The sequence below is a fragment of the Antechinus flavipes genome, chromosome 2 (assembly GCF_016432865.1).
Source record: "Antechinus flavipes isolate AdamAnt ecotype Samford, QLD, Australia chromosome 2, AdamAnt_v2, whole genome shotgun sequence".
Classification (NCBI taxonomy): domain Eukaryota; kingdom Metazoa; phylum Chordata; class Mammalia; order Dasyuromorphia; family Dasyuridae; genus Antechinus; species Antechinus flavipes.
In genome coordinates this window covers 135,321,658-135,338,741 of record NC_067399.1, presented here as the reverse complement: position 1 = coordinate 135,338,741, position 17,084 = coordinate 135,321,658, and the positions used below count along the sequence as shown (strand labels likewise).

The following is a 17,084-nucleotide window of genomic DNA, read 5'->3' as shown; positions in this document are numbered from 1 at the left end:
AGTTCTGACAGAAACAATCTGAAAATAAGGAAAGTGGGGCTGGCAGAATTATACCATATAGAAGATTCACCACTGCAGTCCATTAACTCAAAAAATACATATTTGATAATGAGTTTAATGTCATTATTTTCCTTTGTAATCCTAGTATTTTAGTTTATACATTTAAAAACATGATTACGAGAAGTCCAGACATAGATTTCAATAGACTGCAAGAGGAGACTGTGACAACAGCACAAGTGAAGAGCCCCTGGATTTAAATGGGCTACGTAGGCACTTTGACCTCTGTATTCATCTTACCCATAAGGACATAATTCTACATTCCCCAAAAAGCATTAAATTATTTATAATTGGTCTTCTTTATAAGCTAAACCAGTAGGGGGCAATCTACTCATGTTTTCTATCCACTTGTATTGGCCAAGTTATTCATGGAGACCTTCAGAGGTCATCCTGCTCATTTCCCTGCCTCTGGGCAACACTTCAGTGATGAAGAAAGGAAAGAAGAAAGAAAAGGAAGGGAGGGAGAAAGGGAGGAAGGAGGGAAGGGAAGGAGGGAGGGAGGAAAGAAGAAAGGAAGGAAGGAAGGAAAAAAGGAAGGAAGGAAGGAAGGAAGGAAGGAAGGAAGGAAGGAAGGAAGGAAGGAAGAGAAGAAGGAAGGAAGGAAGGAAGGAAGGAAGGAAGGAAGGAAGGAAGGAAGGAAGGAAGGAGGAAGGAAGGAAGGAAGGAAGGAAGGAAGGAAGGAAGGAAGGAAGGAAGGAAGGAAGGAAGGAAGGAAGAAGGAAGGAAGGAAGGAAGGAAGGAAGGAAGGAAGGAAGGAAGGAAGGAAGGAGGAAGGAAGGAAGGAAGGAAGGAAGAAGGAAGGAAGGAAGGAAGGAAGGAAGGAAGGAAGGAAAGGAAGGAAGGGAAGGAAGGAAGGGAAGGAGGGAAAAAGGGAAGGAGGGAGGAAGAAAAGGGAAGGAAAGGATTAAATAGTTATGTTGAAAAGCACATTTGCAAGTATTGGGATGGTCTTCCTTCAAATGTTCTCAACAATAATATCTTATTTACAAGTATAGCATACTTTGCTATTTACAAAGACCTTTCACATCTATTATCTCATTTGCTACTTGTAACAGCCATATGAGGAGAATAAGGCAAGTAATAATATACTCAATTTTTTTGGTAAGGAGCCTTCAACTCAGAAATGTGACTTGCCTAAAGGCCACTTAATTGAATTAAAATGCACTTCAGATTCTAAGGCCAGCATGCATTCTACTCCTGAGTATTGCTTTCTACTTTTCAGAAAACACATCAAAGAAGCAGAACTACTCACCCTCCAAATAATATCACTTTAAATCTGTATGCAATTGTACATTGAAATGTGTAAGAGTTAGGAAACTAATTCTATCTTCCTAGGGATGGAATTATTCCACCTGGGCTTCAAGAGCAGAACTGAACAACAGGCACAAAAAGGCACTCAATTTGTTAAAGGAAAATTCCTTACCCTAACAATTTGTTTCTGTTATTCAGTTATGTTCAATTCTTCATGACCCCATTGAGGTTTTCTTGCCAAAGGTCCTGCAGTGGTTTGCCCTTTCCTTCTCCAGCTCATTTTACAATTGAGGAAACTGAGGCAAATAGAATTAAATGACTTGCCCAGGGTCACATAGTAAGTGTCTGAGGCCACATTTGAACTCAAGTTTTTCTGACTCCAGACTAGGTACTCTAGCCACAATGCTACCTAGCAATCCCATCTTAACAATTACAAATGTTTGAAAGTAGATTAAGTTGCCTCGGGAGGTAGTGACTTCTCTATCAAGGGAGGCTTTCAGTCGAGGCTAAATCTATCTATATGTGTCCAGAGACTTCAAAAAAGAGATTCTGTGTTAGAGGTCGCTTCCAACTCTGGGATTCTACATACCAGCTCTATGGGTGATTTCTCAGGGATCCTGAGCAAGTCATCAAATCCTCATTGCTCTATTAGCTAATTAATGATTGCTTTAAAGCCAACAAATACGCCAAAAGTCGAGGGTTTCTTGGAACTACAGAGCATTTAAATAAAAGTAGCACATATACAAACATAAACACACCTTGGACTTGCCTGTCATCCTTCGCATCAAATAGGAATCCAAATCCCTTTCAGGTATGTGTCCTGAGGACCCGGATATAAAATTGCCTGTAGATTCCCTCTGTCACCTGCAATCACCCACCTCCCAGCTCCAAGCACTCAGGCTCCCAAGGTCCATTACCTCTTCTTGTAGTCATGTCAGGGAGAAGGGGAAGAAGCACCTGGAACTATATTCAGGGTCAGCCTGATAGAATAGGAATTCAGAGCTGCTCTGCCCCCAGGGAGGTTGTGAGAACTTGGGGCACTCTCATGATGGGCAAGTCCCTGAGCATCTGAGGAAAGTGTCTGGCTGGCAGGGATGGGTGACCCTAAGGGAGAGAGCCAATGAGAGGAGAGATATAGCAAATTCAGGCAGAACCCTCGGCCCCAGACAGCTCTGGCTCAGGTGAGCGGGTCCCTCGAGCGGTTTGGTCACGGTGACCTCTTCCTGTTTCACATCCCAGAGTGCCCCACAAGTCCTGGAGGAGGCCCTTAGTGTCACCTTCTCAGAGCCACTGGGGATGTGGCCAGGGGCTGGGGGAGGGGCTGCCTCCGAAGATGAACTGTGAGCTTCAAGACCTGCCGAGCTAATGAACTCACACACACACATGCACACATGCGCTCCCGTGCACACGCTGATTTTACAGTCAATCTTTCAAAGTGCAATTTGTCCAGGAGAAGCCAATATGAGGCCGGTCTGGGGCTCCAGCCAATGGCAACACAGTTCCTCCGGCTCAGCCAGTCTTGGCCCTGTATTCTAATAGGCCATATCTTTATCAGGGAAATGTTTTTTCTTCTGAAGTTAAAACTTCTCATGGAGGGACCCCTGGCTCAAAGACAGAAGAATGGTTTGAGCTGAGGAGTGGGAAGCAGCTGCCTACGGGAGCCAGGAGTACTGTCTAGCCTCCAGCCAGGAGCTGGAGACCTGGGCAGGGGCCACATTGGATAGACCTTTCACCCACTCGGTGGGACAAACTCGGTTCCAAGCGGCTGACGTGGGTGCCCAGCGCCCTCTACTAGCCGCAGTGGGTGAGGGCTGAGGGTGGGGGCCGGATGCTCAGATTGGGTTGGGTCGGGGGGGATTGACGGGGAGGCCGTGGGCTACGCTGTTGGCGCATACCTTGCAGACCTGCTATGGGATCTCGGCCAGGAGCCCAGAAGCTAGAATTGTAGAGGCTGGGTGTTTGGACTCCAAGGGAATCCCCCCCCAACCTCTCCTCTCCCCAGCTTTGGGGAGAGGGAGCAGCAGATCATGGAATCCAACCTACAAGGGACCTTCTTGCTGAACAACACGCCGCTAGCCCAGTTCTCTGAGATGAAGGCACCTATGTGCCAGTATTCAGTGCAGAATTCTTTCTACAAGCTCAGCCCCCCAGGGCTGGGTACCCAGCTGGCTGCCGGGACCCCCCATGGGATTACAGATATCCTCAGCAGGCCAGTGGCAACTCCAAACAGCAGCCTTCTCTCAGGCTATCCCCATGTGGCTGGTTTTGGTGGACTCGGTTCCCAGGGTGTCTACTACGGTCCCCAGGTGGGGAATTTTTCCAAGTCCGGGAATGAGTATCCATCTAGAAGCAGAAATTGCTGGGCAGACCCTGGGCAGGATTGGAGAGGACGACAGTGCAATAATAGTGAGTACTTGATTTGCTTTCCCCACCCAGCCTCTCCAGGGAATAGGACTGAGTCCCTGAATGGGGAGGGAGGAAGACCTAATAAAAAGGGAAACTTCTGGAATACAGACATAGTCAAGTGGGCTGCCGTTTAGTAAACCTATGTAGGGAAACACTTGAACCCTTAGCTCTGCTCTTCTCCAGCCTTTTTCTCTTAATTCCTCTACAACATATCTTTATTCATATACCACTTAAATTACTTTGTCTCTTGGAGTCCTAGTGTCTGGTGAGCTTAGGACCTCACTTGGCAAGATCTTCTAGGGCCATACTTGAGGAACTCATCACTTCAGTTCTATTCCAGGTCAGCCTTTCTTCATCTTCCACCATCTATATCCTGCATCCAGATAGCCATTCTTGTCTCCAGATTGTGGCCAGTACTCGGTCCCCTCAGAGTCTTCCTATCAAGTTTCCATACTAGGAGTCTTCCTCTCACTTAAGTTTCCATACTATGATACCTCCACTTCCTAAGCATTCCCTGTCTCTCTGACTTAATGAAAATGGGGAAATGTTTTTTTTTTTTTTTTTTTTCCCCTACCATCTACTGAAATAAAGCTAGGAATGAAGAGGTAGCCCCAACTCTGAAGCAGCAGCTGAGCCAGAGCCCGGAGTCATGGGCATGGCTTTGACCTGAAGGCAGGTTTTCCTTGGGTTCAGATTCAGTTTGGATCACAGTAAGATGCCCCTTCATTAAAGCCTGTGGCTAAAAGAACTGGAAGAGGTTGAGGACAGGGAGAGAGGGCAGGGCCTTTCTGAGGGTAGGTCTGTGACCCATGGCGCTATATCCGGATCAGGGAAAGGAAGGGAAGGGAGGATGTAATATCAGCCAGTTGGAATCCCAGGACTCCTCCCATTTCCTGTCTGCCCTCTGTCACTACTTCAGTTCTAGTAGAGCCAGCTTATGGTCAGAAATTTACTCAGATACTCGTCGAAAGACCTCTTTGTTCTGAATCCAAAGCAAGAGACAACATTCAGTTTCTCAGTTCTCTCTGTCCCTGTCTCTCTCTCTCTCTCTCTCTACCCTGTCTTTCTCTGTCCCTGTCTTTCTGTCTCTGTCTCTCTTCTCTCTCTCTTCTCTGCCTCGGTCTCTCTGTCTCTGTCTCTCTCTCTTCTCTGTCTCTGTTTCTGTTTTTGTCTCTCTCTCTCTCTCTCTCTCTCTCTCTCTCTCTCTCTCTCTCTCTCTCTCTCTCTTTCCCCCCTACCCCACTTCACTTTCTCCCTTGCTTTTCTATTTAGAGAAAGTCTTTTTTGAATCTTAATCCCCACACTTGAACTATGGCAGGATCCTTTTGCCATCATCAAACCTCTCTCCCTCCACTGACTGCTAGGGCAGTTTTAATTCCAAATGTTCCACCATCCTGGAAGGGAGGCATCAAAAGAGTCTCCATTGCAGAATTAGAGCAAAGAAAGAGTGAAATGGGCACAAAATTGGATACCTGCTTACTTGGCTCAATATAAATCCTGCAGAGTTTCCAGCCTTTAGCTTCTCTCCCTATAAGAAATATTCAGGGTCAGGCCAGCCTGGTCAGTGAACCCCAGCAAGCCCCTTGGGAAAAAGATTCAATAGAACCTCTCCAGCTTTTCTTGATTTATATTTCCCAGACTGGCCCCAATCAACAAGTTGTAGATATGGATCTTCCATGTGTTTATGATAAGGTGACTCTTTATTGTTAGTCACTTCTTCTCTGGGTTCATCTCAATTTTTGATGGATTTGGGATATGAGAATCCACTGTTCTATGGCCTAGAAATGATGTTGACATGATGCTATTATGACAATCCCCATTCCCATAACCAAGCCTGCCATGTTATCATGAAGAGAGCTCTGATCAGGAAGTTCTTGGTACTAGTTTGGTCCTCTGCATATGACAGGAAATGCTGCCCTAAGGAAGGGCACACTCTGTCAAAAGTGGGGCTTAAGAGGAGGGCTCTATGTTGCATTATCTCTTTGGGAGAGGGCATTATTTATGGGGTATTGATGTCTTCCTTGAGAGAAACCCTTTGGGAGATTTAGCATCTCAAGGATAGTTTAGATTTGAGTCAATAATTGTTACCAATAATTGTTATCTGGGACTGCAGTCCATACTCGGTTATTTGCCTTCTTTCTCCCTCCTGCTAGCCCCAGACCCCTTGAGTGACAGCATCCACAAAAAAAAGCATACCAGGCCTACTTTCACAGGACATCAGATCTTTGCCCTGGAGAAAACCTTTGAGCAGACCAAGTACTTGGCAGGGCCAGAAAGAGCACGCCTGGCTTACTCCCTGGGGATGACAGAGTCCCAAGTGAAGGTGAGTTGTTATCTGCCTGCTGTGCTTCAGGGTTTGAACTCCAAAGGTCTTGGTGATAATGAGACATTACTGTAGGAAGAAAAGTTAGATGGTAGACAGTCCTGCTGTCTCCTGTCCTGGCTATTTAGTTCTAATAAGGTCATGGGATTTTAGATCTAGAAGGGACCTTAGAAATCATTTAGACATCCTTCTCCTCCTCTTTTAGAAATAAGGAAAATAGGTTTTGCAAGGGTGAATATTGAAAACTATCTTTGCATAGATTTTGAAAATAAAAAGCTATCCTTTAAAAAAAGAAATAAGGAAAATAAGAATTAGCAGATGGCAGCAGCTTGCTTGGAGTCACAAAGGTTATAAAAAGCAGATCAGGAAATTAAGGATTTGAATCCTAGACTCACACTCACTCCCTAGACTCCTGGAGAAGGAAAAAAATCTTAGCTATAGAATTAAGGTGAAGAAAAAAGAAAGTAGACAGAAAGCTGGTCACTTATTTGCTTTACTTAATATAAATCTTGCAAGTGCTACATTTCTTGAACTTAACATACTCCTTACCTGCTCAGGTCCAACCCCAAATGAATCCAGAAATCTCAAGATGCTCCATGTGGTGCCCTAGAAGGCATCTTTTCTTAGGAGTCAAAAGACAGAGATTCTAGTCCCATTTATTCTACTGAGGATAAATTCCCTCATCCATAAAATGGAGATAACGACAACATCTCACATGTATTTAATTAGTATTTAAACACTTAAAGGTTAATAATCAATGATTATCTCATTTAATCTCCAGAACAATTTTGTGAGACCAGTGCCACTGTATTCCTCAATTTATTGATGAGAATATATTGATAATACTTGGACTACACATGTCCCTGGCTCTATTGTGAGAAACATTTTATAAACATTTAAGAGGTATATAAAATATAAGCTATTAATATATGTATTGCTGACCTCAAAGAGGCTTGAGAGTCTGCAAAGATACTCTGAAAAGTATATAGGCAAATCAATGAGTGAATTATCATTTTTTCATGGACATTATCTACCAATAATGTAATCATAGTTGACACTTGCAGAGCACCTGAGAATTTATAAAATGTTTTTACAGATCACTGCAATACCTTGTGAGATTAGGTAGAAGTATTATTGGACTCATTCTACAGAATAGGAGACTGAGTCTAAGAGTTTAATCTTTAAGGGATTACTCAGAATCTGCCAGATACTTAGAGCCGGGATTTAAACTGAAGTCTTTTAAATCTGATACCACTGCTTTTCCCAATACAGCTCAGTTCCTGCCTTGTTCTTTGTGTTCTTTAGTGTGTCTGATTATGCAGTATTTTCAGAAAAACAAAGTTGGAAGTATTCTTAGATCTATTTATGAAGCAAAAAATTGTAAAGTCATCCTTAAATGCATCTTACTCTTCTTGTATCAAAGTGCTACATGATGTGAAATACTCATTTGACATTTTGATATCCCCTCAGTGTAATCCTTCCTTTCCATATTAATCAAATAGCATTTATTAAGTACCTAGTAGATGCCAGGCATTGTGCTAAGCTTCTCATAATCGCCAGCCTAAAATAACCAAGCTTGGTACAAGCTGGACTGGCAGTCTCTGTGCCCTTTGGCCCCCAGCTCTTCATAGCTTACCCAGCTCCAATTTGCTGAGCTGGGTAAGGCATTTCCAGAGGAGCTTTATGCTATAATGATCACAGGAGAAAGTTTGGAGCGATGACTGAAATGTAGCCAGAACATTGGACTTAAAGAACAAAAGAGTTTCAGGAAGAATATGACCCTTTTCTTGGCAGAAGAGGTACCTAATAGGAAAGCACAAGATGGTAGTGAATGGCAGGCAGAAGATCTGGGTTTAGTTTTTGTTTTATCACTAATCAAGCAATCAGTCAACAAGTATTTAGACAATCTTTATGTACCAAGCACTGTCCTAGGTTCTGGAAGTATAAATACAATGAGTGAAGCAGTGGTTCCCCAAAGAGTTTACGTACTAATCTAGAAGTCATAGAAAAAAGGCATATAAATGGAATAAATGCCAATACTAGGTGAGGAGCCTTGGAAGTTAGGCTAGGCAACCTTTAGGTTCCCTTACAATTCCAACATTTTGTGAATCTAAATTAAAGGGGGGAAAGACCAGTTTCTCCAATAAAAACTTAACCAATGCTTAGGAAGAGAAGGAAGCTGACGTCAAACTGAAACATCTAAAAATGTTTGTTCTGGAGAAGAAATTTGGGTGTGTCAGAAGGAGGAAGGAATGTGACAGCTGTTCCAAATGAGGATTGAATCTTTCTGCTCCATCGGGAGAAGCTGCTGAAGCAATAGAGAAGTTGGTATAAGTTCTGGGAAGGGAAAACTTTATAACAAATAGAGTTATCAAAAAAAAAAAAAATAGGTGGCCATAGGGAATGGATTCCCCTTCACTGGGGGTCTGATCACTTGTTAGGTGTGTCTCTGAGGAGACAGCTGATCTGGTCTGAGTTGAACTGGATGACTTTTAAAATCACTTCCAGCTCAGAGCTTCTGTGATTCTGTCTTAAGTATGAAGCTAAAGGACAGGAACAGCTACGAATTTAAGAGAAAAGTCCTCCTCTGGAGGGACAGTAAGCTGAATTTAACATTGGCTGTTGCCCATGTTGACATGAGGATATTGTTATTCCCTGTGCCCATGTGCACCATAGGAGCAAGAGGGGACCCTGATCAAGAAGTTCTTGCTCCCAATCTGATCACGATAAGAAATGCTTCCCACGGGAAGGGCACACCCGGCCAAGTGTGGGGCTTTAGAGGGGAACCTGTTGTCCTTCTGTGTGTATCTTCCATCATCCCTCTCCTCTTAATACATCTCCAACTGTAGGTGTGGTTCCAGAACCGAAGGACCAAATGGCGGAAGAAAAGTGCCCTGGAGCCGACATCTTCCACCACAAGGTCCACGGGAGGTGGAGGCGGAGGCGGTGACCGAACAGCTTCAGAAAATGAAGATGATGAATACAACAAGCCCTTAGATCCTGACTCAGACGACGAGAAGATCCGCCTGCTGCTGCGCAAGCACAGGGCCGCCTTCTCTGTGCTCAGCCTGGGCGCTCATAATGTCTGAGGCCGCTTCCTGGCCGCTATCTCAACATCCCCTATCCAGTGCCCATCATCCCCATGAGTCTGTGTTATGAGATCTCCCCCTTCCCCACAAAAAAAAAAAAAATCCAAACCCTCCTCCCCTTCCCCTTAACACACCTATATTCACGCATACACGTACACGTGCGACCCAAAAAACCCCCATGAACTGTCTACCAAAAATCCATTCATTTAAAAATACATCAGTCTTGTTTCAGCTAGAGATGGACCTGATAATTCAAGCTTGATATCTCATGGCCAAGCCAGATAATAGACAGAGCTTTGAAAGCTGATGAAGAAAGGGGCCTGTGGGAAGGGTCTGATTTTTTCTTGGCTTAAGCCCAATCGCAATTCCATCATTTTCACCTTCCTTATTCTTCACCCCACACCCACCTCCCATTCTGTTGAAGGGAGAATGTGAAGATTCATGGAAATGGGTGAGTGTAAATGAGTTTTGACCCCGAAGGAGAGAAGGGCAAGGAGACATAAAGCATGAGGGAGAAAGAAGAAAAGGGAAAAGAAGGAAAACAAAATGAATCATTGAAACCTTCCACAACCCCTTGACTTTAATTTCTTGGACATGTCCCAAAGAGTGAGGTCTTTTTCCTCTCTGATTTATAAGCAAAAATGCTCAGCAGGGTTGAGGATGTATCAGAAAATGAACAGGTTGTGGTCATGGAAAAAACAGATTGAGCATTTACTCATATACTTTGTTCACCTTTCCCATCCAGAGTTCCTCTTGAAGAGGAGAGACAAGGATGTCATATAGCTATTAGGGCTGTTTTACCCCAGGTGGCTAACCCAGGCACTTTCTAAAAGGATTAAGGGAAAAGAGAAGGCTCACAGCTGCAAAGTGAATAAGGTTGAAAATCTAAATTGAAAGGTCATACATACCGCCAAGCAGAAGTCCCATGGGATCTTTCCTCCCTCCCCTTTCTGCTCATATCTCTGACCTGTTTGGTCATCAAATTTCACAGTTTTGCAGATGGGGGCAGACTTTAGGGTGAGGGCCATGGCAGGTGGTATGGGGTCAAGAATCGGAGGAGTGAGTGGAAGAAATCCCAAGCATTATGCTCTTTGGGACGGACTTCTTCACTCCACACCTGGACTTCCCTAATGTACAAAAAACCCAGGAAACAAAGCTGTGAAAGTGCAGAGCTCTCCTCTGACTGAGTACTTCATACTAGGCAATGCAGAACAAAGTAGGAAAGGGAAACCAGGCTCCACCTTGGCTTCTTCTGCCTTCCTCCAGGTTGTCATGGGCAGGGGAATGGGGACTGTAGCTGTGAGGAGAGGGCTGATGGATTCAGAGCACTTGCTTTTCTCTGTGTGGTCCCGAACCTACAACTCTGAGATGCAGGAGACCACTGAAAACAAAGGATTACTTTTAATTTAACTGAATCTTGTGCCACAGCAGAGCAAAGGAGATGGAGAAGTGAGGCAGCAGCCTCAGAAGCCCCTTGGGGTGGTAGGGAGAATGGAGCTGGGGCAGAAATGACAAAGGAAGCTGCCCTGGAAAAGAGGAACATTGCACTTACTGATCTCCTATGGTTCTGAAGAAAATTGAATAAAAATAAGTCCCAGCATATTTTCCATGGCTCATGTGTTTCTGTGAAAGACAGGATTCTTCTCCACAGTAGAAAATTAGCTCTGTTTATTGCTCATCTCCTTCTCACTTGTCAAGGTTCCCTTGCTTCAAGACAAACTTGCTTCTTAAGCAAGTGAGCTAACTATTGAGATCTCTCTTCATCAGGAAGTATGGATGGTTTTATACATCCATAGCATGCACACACACACACACACACACACACACACACACACACACATATATATTGAAAGTTTTTCAAAATGATTTATAAACATTAAGTCATTTTAATTATCACAATAGTGGAGGAAACTGAGGCAGGCAAAGTTTTATTTGGCTTGAACTGAGTGTGTCTAAATATGTACTTGAACTCAGCTCTTCCTGACTGTAGGTCCATCACTTTTAATTTCTATACCACCTAGTTGCCTTTTACTGAAGCAGAGAAAAATGGAAGGATGACATTTCACAGGATTTAAGAAGAGACATTTTTATGCAGGCAGAGGACAAAATGAATTTTAAAATGTACAATCCAATCCAGTCTTCAGCTATCCCTTCCACATTGTGACTTTTTCCATCACAGTTTCAATATGTCATAGGTCTGCATAAGAAATTAAACAGTAATTGTTAGGGAATTTTGCAAAGGCTACAGACAACATGCAAAGACCAGCAGGTGACACAGAAAAAGTTTAGAAACATAGAACTGCATGAAAATATATGTATACTATTGTATATATTTTTTTCAATTTTACAATAGGGTGACCTAAGCACCTCATAAAAGAAAAAAAATCAGACTCCTTCTCTGGTACAAAGGAAGGATCAAAAATTTTATGTGAATTTTTTAGATCACAGGAGCATTGACTGTGCCCCTAATCCCATCATTGTGGAGAGAATAATTGTAGCAAGCATTTTTATTAAGCATTTACTTACTTCATGCCAGAATTTCTACTAGACAAAGGAAATACCAAGATAATAACCAAAAGTCAGTCCTTTGAACTATGTAACTATAAACAGATATGCACGTCTCCGATATTTTGAGATGGAATGAGAATAGAAAATTAATGGAAGCAGGAAAGAACTTCTGAGGATATGATACATGAAATATTACCTGAACGAAAATGGGACTTCAAAAGAGATGGGGGCTAGATGCCAAATTCAGGGGCCAATAGTCAGGTCAGTTTTGCTGGAACAGAGAGAGTGGGAAGGAAATAATATGCAGTAAATTTAGAATGATAATTGGATTATGAAAGATTTAATTGCCAACCTAAGAAATTTTATTTTGTTCCAGAGGCAATAAACTTCCACTAAGAGTCTTGAGAAGGAGAGAATAATCAGACATACTTTAGGGAGATTACTCTGGATGCTACATAGAGGATAGTTTGAAGAGGAAAAAACTGGGAAGCCACAAGTCCAATTAGGAGACTGTTGCCTCTGTCCAGCCAAGAGATGATGAGAACCTTAATTACGATAACAAGAGCAAGTGGAGATAAAAGGACAGATAAAATATGTTGTAGAAAGAGAATTGACAAGATGTGGCAAATAATTGGATTATAAGGAGAGCGTGTGATGGAGAAGAAGCACTCCAAGGTTGTGAGTTTGGGTGATGAGGATAATACTGCCCTCAAGAGACAAAGAGAGAAATCTAAGGAAAAGTTGGGATTAAGAAGACATGGTTTGAATAGGCTGAGTTTGGGAGACCTTGAAGTGGGAGAAATATACAAGCAGAAAATTTATAGTTTCTTCAAACTACACTATTAAAGGTCTGATTTAGCCATAGTCCTAAAAATTCAAACAAGTACCTTTCAAATTCCTGGTAAGGAATTTAGAGTCAGGAAGATCAAGTAAAAGAGGCAATAAAAAAGGCAATAAACTTGGAATCAGAGAGACTTGGATTCAAATATTGGTTCTGCTATTTACTGGATGATAACAGGCCATTCAGTTCCCTTCCCTAAGCCTCAGTTTTCTCATCTATAAGATGGGAATAGCATTACCCATTCTTACTAAAGTTCTACTCTTTCCTTAATAACTATGTCATGGCAGCCCAAACTCGGGTAGAATCTGCCAAGCTTGGAAGCTTCCCAGTGCTTGACCAGTAACAACAACTAAAAGTCATCAAAGGAGCAGCATAGCTAAGTTCAGTGAGATTCATAATCACCAAACCAAAGGGAGACATGTTACTGTCATAGCAGTTTTCAAAAGTGATTATCCACCCAGACACACAAAGGTCGCAACCTGCATCAGTAGAAAGAATGCAAATGGTCCCAAAATCATGGATCCTGGCAGTCTCAAACTGATATTCTCAGATCAAGTCCCTGCCCATCCTCACCTCCCATTCAAAAATGTTTGACGGCTTCTAGGACGTCTAGGATAAAATATAAAAGCCCCAGCCTCTCATTTTTATACCCCAGCTCCTCATTTTTCAGTCACTTCAATCATGTCTAGATTTTCATGGGTGAGTTAGGGTTTTCTTGGAAGAGATATTGGAGTGGTTTGCCATTTCATTCTCCTGTTCATTTTACAGATGAGAAAACTGAGGCACACAGGATCACACAGCTAAAAATTGTCTGAGGCCAGATTTGAATTCAGGAAGATGAGTCTTCTTGACTCCAGTCCTGACCTCTATTCACTGGGCCACCTAGTTTCCCCCCAGCTCCTACTTACCTTTACAATCTGGTTTCACATCCCTCTCCTTGTCATCATACTCTCCATTCCAATTAAACAGCCTTGTTCTCTCATCCATTGTATTTCTCACTTCAGATACAGATTTCTGTATCGGAAATGGACTCCTTCCTTTCCTCCCTCAACTTCATAGAATCCCTAGCCTCAGTGATATCCCAAGGTGATGCGTAGTGGCCACAAAACATGCTATAGTTTCTTGGAGCCACAGATGAGAGGTGGACGGTCAAAGGCGGATGAGCAGCCCTGAAAGGGCTTGGCAAGCCCTTGCCCCAGATGTGCTAGTTCTCCCTGAACCCTTAATAAATGCTTATTGGTTTAAGCTGATTTGAATTAAAGAATTGAAATGAGATTTTATTACTTATAGCATCTACTTAATGGAACTATGAGAAAATTATTTGTAAATTTTAATGTGCCATAATATATATGATTTACAATTGTTGTTTTTGTTGGAATATCAGAGTTAGGAAGAACTAATCCAATCTAATCCTGAGCATGTGCCTCTTTATAACTCAAAAGTGATCATCTACTGATTTGTCTTGTACAGCATGATATTTCTGGAGATATGTATAGAAGATCTGCACATGTTTAATATATATTGGATTACTTGCTGCCTAGGGGAGAAGGAAGGGGGAAAGAAGAAAAATTTAGAACACAAGATTTTGTAAGGGTGAATGTTGAAAATTATCCATATATATATATATATGTATACATACACACACACACATACACACATACACACACACATACACACACACACACACACACACACACATATATATATATATAGGCTGTGGCAATTGGGGTTAAGTGACATGCCTAGAGTCACACAACTAGTAAAGTGTCTGAGGCCAGATTTGAACTCAGGTCCTTCTGACTTGAGGGCTGGTACTCTATTCACTGCACCATCTCACTGCCCCATGTATATATTTTGAAAATTAAAAACTTTTCATTTTAAAAAGTAGCCATCTATTTAGAGACCTATAGGGATGGGGAAGTCATTCTCAGGGGGTGGCAGAACTTTTTGCTTTTAGACAAGCTATAATTGTAAAGCAACATCTCTCCTTTTATCAAGACAAAAATCTGTCCTCTGTCTCTTCTACTCACTGGTCCGAATTAGGACCAAGTAAATCAGTCTGGCCCTTTTTCTGTATGTTAGCCCTGGAGTCAGGAGGACCTGAGTTCAAATATGACCTCTGACACTTAACACTTAACTAACCGTGTGACTTAACCCTAATTGCCTCACCAAAATACACACACACACACACACACACACACACACACACACACCCCTAAATGGAATGTTTTAGAGAACATTCCTTTCCAGGTAAGACATTCCTTCTAATTCTGACTTTCCATGATTCTATGAAAAATGTTTCCAATTTTCAAATGTTTAAAATTTAAAAGTTTTGGCACGTCCCATGATAAAGTCACACATGTGGAATGCTAGATAAATGAAGGACTATTGGGTACATGTGCTGCTGGCTAATTTACCAGACTCAAGTTTCGTAATCTTTGTGAAGGGAGCTACAGGGAACTGAGGGAGAGCTTGGGAATGAGGCCAAGGTCACTGACTCACCTTGGAAATACAGCACCAACAATGGGACTTTGGGCCCCAAAGAGGTTGGAATTCAGTTCAATTCAACAAGCATTTGCTAAGGGCTTACAGTGCACAAGGTCTTTAGGCAGGACAATAGGACAATAGATACAAAGACAAAATTGAAATTTTGTTACAGCAGAGTATTACCCAATAGAGCTGGTGGTACTTGCCTAATGGGCAATAAAATTGGAGGAAAAGTAGAGCAATCCAAAGAATGAAAAAAAATCTAATTGGGAGGTTACTTTTTTTAATAAAGCTTTTTATTTCAAAACATATGCATGGATAATTTTTCAGTATTGACCCTTGCAAAACCTTGTGTTCCAAATTTTCCCTTCTCCCTACCTCCTCCCCTTGATGGCAAGTAATCCAATATATGTTAAACATGATAAAAATATATGTTAAATCCAATGTATGTGTTTATACAAATACCTTGCTGCATAAAAAAAATCAGATCAAAAGGAAAAAAATGAGAAAGAAAACAAAATGTAAGCAAACAACAAAAAGAGTGATCCACATTTTGTTCCCACAGTCCTCTCTCTGGGTGTAAATGTCTCTCTTCATCACAAGATGATTGGAACTGGCCTCAATCATCTCATTTTTTAAAAAAGCCATGTCCAGCAGAATTGATCATCATACAATATTGTTGTTAAAGTATATAATGATCTCTTGGTCCTGCTCATTTCACTCAGCATCAGTTCATGTAAGTCTCTCCAGGCCTCTCTGAAATCATCCTGCTGGTCTTTTCTTACAGAACAATAATATTCCATAACATTCATATACCTCAGTTTATTCAGCCATTCTCCAACTGATGGGCATCTACTCAGTTTCCAGTTCCTCACCACTCCAAAAGGGGTCTCTTTCCCTCCTTTAAGATCTCTGAGGTCAAGAATTTCAAGGGAATTAATGAAAAAAAAAATCAAATGAAAGTGGCCTAGCTGTACCTGATCTAAAACTATATTATAAATCAGCGGTCACCAAAACCATTTGGTATTGGCTAAGAAATAGAGTAGTTGATCAGTGGAATAGGTTAGGTTCACAGGACAAAATAGTCAATAACTATAGCAATCTAGTGTTTGACAAACCCAAAGATCCCAACTTTGGGGATAAGAATTTATTATTTGACAAAAACTGCTGGGATAACTGGAAATTAGTATGGCAGAAATTAGGCATTGACCCACACTTAATACTGTACACCAAGATAAGATCAAAATGGGTCCATGATTTATGCATAAAAAACGAGATTATAAATAAATTAGAGGAACATAGGCTAGTTTACCTCTCAGACTTGAGGTGGAGGAAGGAATTTGTGACCAAAGATGAACTAGAGACCATCACTGATCACAGAATAGAAAATTTTGATTATATCAAATTAAAAAGCCTTTGTACAAACAAAACTAATGCAAACAAGATTAGAAGGAAAGCAACAAACTGGGAAAACATCTTCATAGTTAAAGGTTCTGATAAAGGCCTCATTTCCAAAATATATAGAGAATTGACTCTAATTTATAAGAAATCAAGCCATTCTCCAATTGATAAATGGTCAAAGATTATTAACAGACAATTTTTAGATGATGAAACTATTACCACTCATATGAAAGAGTGTTCCAAATCACTATTGATCAGAGAAATGCAAATTAAGGCAACTCTGAGATACCACTACACACCTGTCAGATTGGCTAAGATGACAGGAAAAAATAATGATGAATGTTGGAGGGGATGCGGGAAAACACTGATGCATTGTTGGTGGAGTTGTGAACGAATCCAACCATTCTGGAGAGCAATCTGGAATTATGCCCAAAAAGTTATCAAACTGTGCATACCCTTTGATCTAGCAGTGTTTCTATTGGGCTTATATCCCAAAGAGATACTAAAAAAGGGAAAGGGACCTGTATGTGCCAAAATGTTTGTGGCAGCCCTGTTTGTAGTGGCCAGAAACTGGAAAATGAATGAATGCCCATCAATTAGAGAATGGCTGGGTAAATTGTGGTATATGAATGTTATGGAATATTATTGTTCTGTAAGGAATGACCAGCAGGATGAATACAGAGAGACCTGGAGAGACTTACATGAACTGATGCTGAGTGAA

The 17,084-nt window shown here is 41.7% G+C and overlaps 1 protein-coding gene across 1 annotated transcript; it reads left to right on the top strand.

Annotated features, from left to right (window-relative positions):
• The first annotated feature begins 3,170 nt into the window (after positions 1–3,170).
• Positions 3,171–10,728, top strand: NKX6-3 (NK6 homeobox 3). Its single transcript, XM_051975580.1, has 3 exons — positions 3,171–3,714; positions 5,868–6,037; positions 8,887–10,728. The coding sequence occupies exons 1-3, from the start codon at positions 3,336–3,338 to the stop codon at positions 9,124–9,126; spliced, it is 789 nt and encodes a 262-aa protein (XP_051831540.1). The 5' UTR covers positions 3,171–3,335; the 3' UTR covers positions 9,127–10,728.
• The last annotated feature ends 6,356 nt before the right edge of the window (positions 10,729–17,084 follow it).